Source organism: Oryza sativa, chromosome 11, assembly GCF_034140825.1.
Source record: "Oryza sativa Japonica Group chromosome 11, ASM3414082v1".
Lineage (NCBI taxonomy): Eukaryota > Viridiplantae > Streptophyta > Magnoliopsida > Poales > Poaceae > Oryza > Oryza sativa.
This window is the reverse complement of record NC_089045.1, coordinates 18,834,136-18,837,155: the sequence shown is the minus strand read 5'-3', so window position 1 is coordinate 18,837,155 and position 3,020 is coordinate 18,834,136. Positions and strand designations below refer to the sequence as shown.

Sequence of the window (3,020 nt, the reverse complement as noted above, 5' to 3'; positions counted from 1 at the left end):
TCTTTTGACAAGGATTTTGGCTACTGGATGTATGAATATTGAAATCTATCTCCGATGAGCATGGTTGCGAGGGGATTCGAGCTGCCATCGTAGTCCTACAGCATCAAGAGGGAGAAGTGGCACCTGGATCTGGATGGCTAAGTGAACAAGATACGTTGCCTCCTATCATAAGGTTCGTGTGGATCTATTTGTAAAACTGTCTTCTCAAAAGGTCAAAAAATGCAAAAACTACAGCTCCGCTAAAAACCTAGTAGGCCGGCTGGGCCTTGACCCCGGCCCGGCCCAACAATCCATCCACCAATATAAAGAGAACTCAAGGCCATCCACCCCCATCCCTAGCTCCCCCACTCTCGTTTAGGGTTTCCCTCCGCCGCCGCCGCCTCCCGCATCCACGCGCCTCCTCCTCCTCCGCCGCCGCCGCCGCCACCGCAGCATCAGCCATGGCCGAAGTGGAGCTCCCGCAGCAGGAGGTCAAGCTCTTCAGCCGCTGGTCCTTCGAGGACGTCCAGGTGCGTTGGTTCCCCTCTCCTCCGTGCTCCTCCCTCCTCTTGGGCCCGGTCGCTAACCGCGTTCTCCGGCGGCGGCGGCGGTGCAGGTGAACGACATCTCGCTGGCGGACTACCTGGCGGTGAACCCGACGAAGCACGCGACGTACCTGCCGCACACGGCGGGGAGGTACTCGGCGAAGAGGTTCCGGAAGGCGCAGTGCCCCATCGTGGAGCGCCTGACCAACTCGCTCATGATGCACGGCCGCAACAACGGGAAGAAGATCATGGCCGTGCGCATCGTCAAGCACGCCATGGAGATCATCCACCTCCTCACCGACGCCAACCCCATTCAGGTCATCGTCGACGCCATCATCAACAGGTAACCCCCCCTTTCGCGCTTCGCTCGCCCAATCTCTTTCGAACCAGTAAAATTTTACCGGGATTTGTTAGAACACCACACGAGAATTTATCTGAGAATACTAGATTTGGGGGGGGGGAACAAAGGATCACAACCTGTGTGCCATCCTGTTACATTTTTGTGCCCTTAGCTTTCCACAATTCGTCCCTTCCATGCCACTCCATGTAGTAACGTAGAGCTGTGCTGCGCCGCTGTATGTTGTTGGCCAATGGTGCTCTTGGATCGTGCTCTCGCCGCGTGTTATGCGCTGCGCCGCTGTGTGTGCCGTGGGCGCGGTATAGAGCTGTTGGAGCATGCGGCGAATGTGTATCGCTGTGAGTAGTAGGGCACAGGGTGGGCTGGTGTTCTGCTTTGGCATCCTGGTTGAAGCAGTGCATGGCGCGGCGCAGCGCGGTGTTGGTATGCATGTTACTTGAATCAGATGCGATGAGTCGTGTAGATCTGTTTCTCTCATCATGCGGTGTTGGGAGCAGTTGATCAGTGGATGTGAGGAGGCATGGGACTAAATTGATCAGGGAATGCGAGGAGGCTTGACGTTGTGGATGTGGATAAACCCAGTAATGGGGTGAGGATGTTGTAGAGGCAAAAATAACAGAATTGTATTATATTGAAGAAATCTTTTGTACTAGTAGCATTCAAATCTAAAAAAATGTAGGTTGCATTTTTAAAGCGCAATTGTTATTATGGTGTATTTCAAATTTTGCTCATGGTTTTCAAGCATTAGTGTTTATCTCCTCCCTGTTGGTATATATATAAATACATTATTCTGTTGCTGTGGTATCTAAAATACATGATTAGTTTTGGTATTTAGTGATTATGAATGTTGGATATGAATTATCTGTGTTGTTTGCAGTGGCCCTCGTGAGGATGCGACCCGTATTGGGTCTGCGGGTGCTGTGAGGAGGCAGGCTGTGGATATCTCTCCCTTGAGGAGGGTCAACCAGGCAATCTACCTCCTCACCACTGGTGCCAGGGAGAGCGCCTTCAGGAACATCAAGACCATTGCTGAGTGCCTTGCTGACGAGCTTATTAATGCCGCCAAGGGCTCATCCAACAGGTACAACACATTGTCATGGTACATCTTGCTTTTTGTTCGGATGATACCAGGTTATTGACACATCTGTGATCTAATTGTGTTTCAGCTATGCCATCAAGAAGAAGGATGAGATCGAGCGTGTTGCCAAGGCCAACCGTTGAGTGGTGATCCCATGTCATTGTGCTAAAGCTCTTGCGCTGTTTGGCAGGACTATACTTTTTGCTAGTAATTTAAGCCTTTTCAGACCTACCTGTGGTTTAATGTTTGAATGAACATCACTAGTGCTGAGAAAAATATGTAGTGCTCTATTCTATCTATCTATCGACATGGTTTTATATTGAACCCGCAATTCCCGTTCCTTCATAATCTGAGTTCCTTGATGCGTGCTGAATGGCTCTGCTCTGGTTATATGTTGTTTACTTGTTTGAATTGATGAACTGAAGATGATAATTGATAGATTTTGAGTGCATTACTGTTTTGATCTTGATTCAAGTTCTTGAGATGATGATGCTCAATTTAATACTAGTATATAATGTGACCATAACTTTTGTTTATATCATATGGTGTCATACCAATTTAATGTCTGGTTGCTCTTAGCCGAGCTGACATTGTTTGTGTTGGTGGATATGATTAGCTGGATTTAGTGGTTAGGATTGTCATAGATTGTTATCTTCCAGTGCTTCTCCAAATTCTGTGACATGACGTCTATAAGGCATGTTTGTTTGCTTTGGCCAAGAAGCTTTGGGTAAAACTTTTGGAATCTGGGAATTTTATGCTTAATTTAGAATTAATTTATTTTTTTTTCACTATCGGCTCCTGGCATTAGCTATGGTCGAAATTATGAGGGAGCTATTGCTTTTTTACCCTCATTTTGAAGTCCAATTGTGATTTTGTCCTCCCTTTTTAGAGCTTGCGTTTTTGCATCTGTTTTATTGAAACGAAACAAAGTTTTACCCATTGTTTGGATGGTCAATTTAACGTTGTTAAGTTGAGCACGAAAACACATTTATGCCCTTGCTTACTATTGTACATTTACCCCTAATTTTGCACAGCACTTGTGATTTTATCCCTAGTTTGT

The 3,020-nt window shown here is 47.1% G+C and overlaps 1 protein-coding gene across 1 annotated transcript; it reads left to right on the top strand.

The window, feature by feature from the left end:
- Positions 1-331: 331 nt before the first annotated feature.
- Positions 332-2,300, top strand: LOC4350516 (small ribosomal subunit protein uS7). The gene is made up of 4 exons (XM_015762115.2): positions 332-509; positions 596-867; positions 1,760-1,963; positions 2,049-2,300. The coding sequence occupies exons 1-4, from the start codon at positions 441-443 to the stop codon at positions 2,101-2,103; spliced, it is 600 nt and encodes a 199-aa protein (XP_015617601.1). The 5' UTR covers positions 332-440; the 3' UTR covers positions 2,104-2,300.
- Positions 2,301-3,020: the final 720 nt, after the last annotated feature.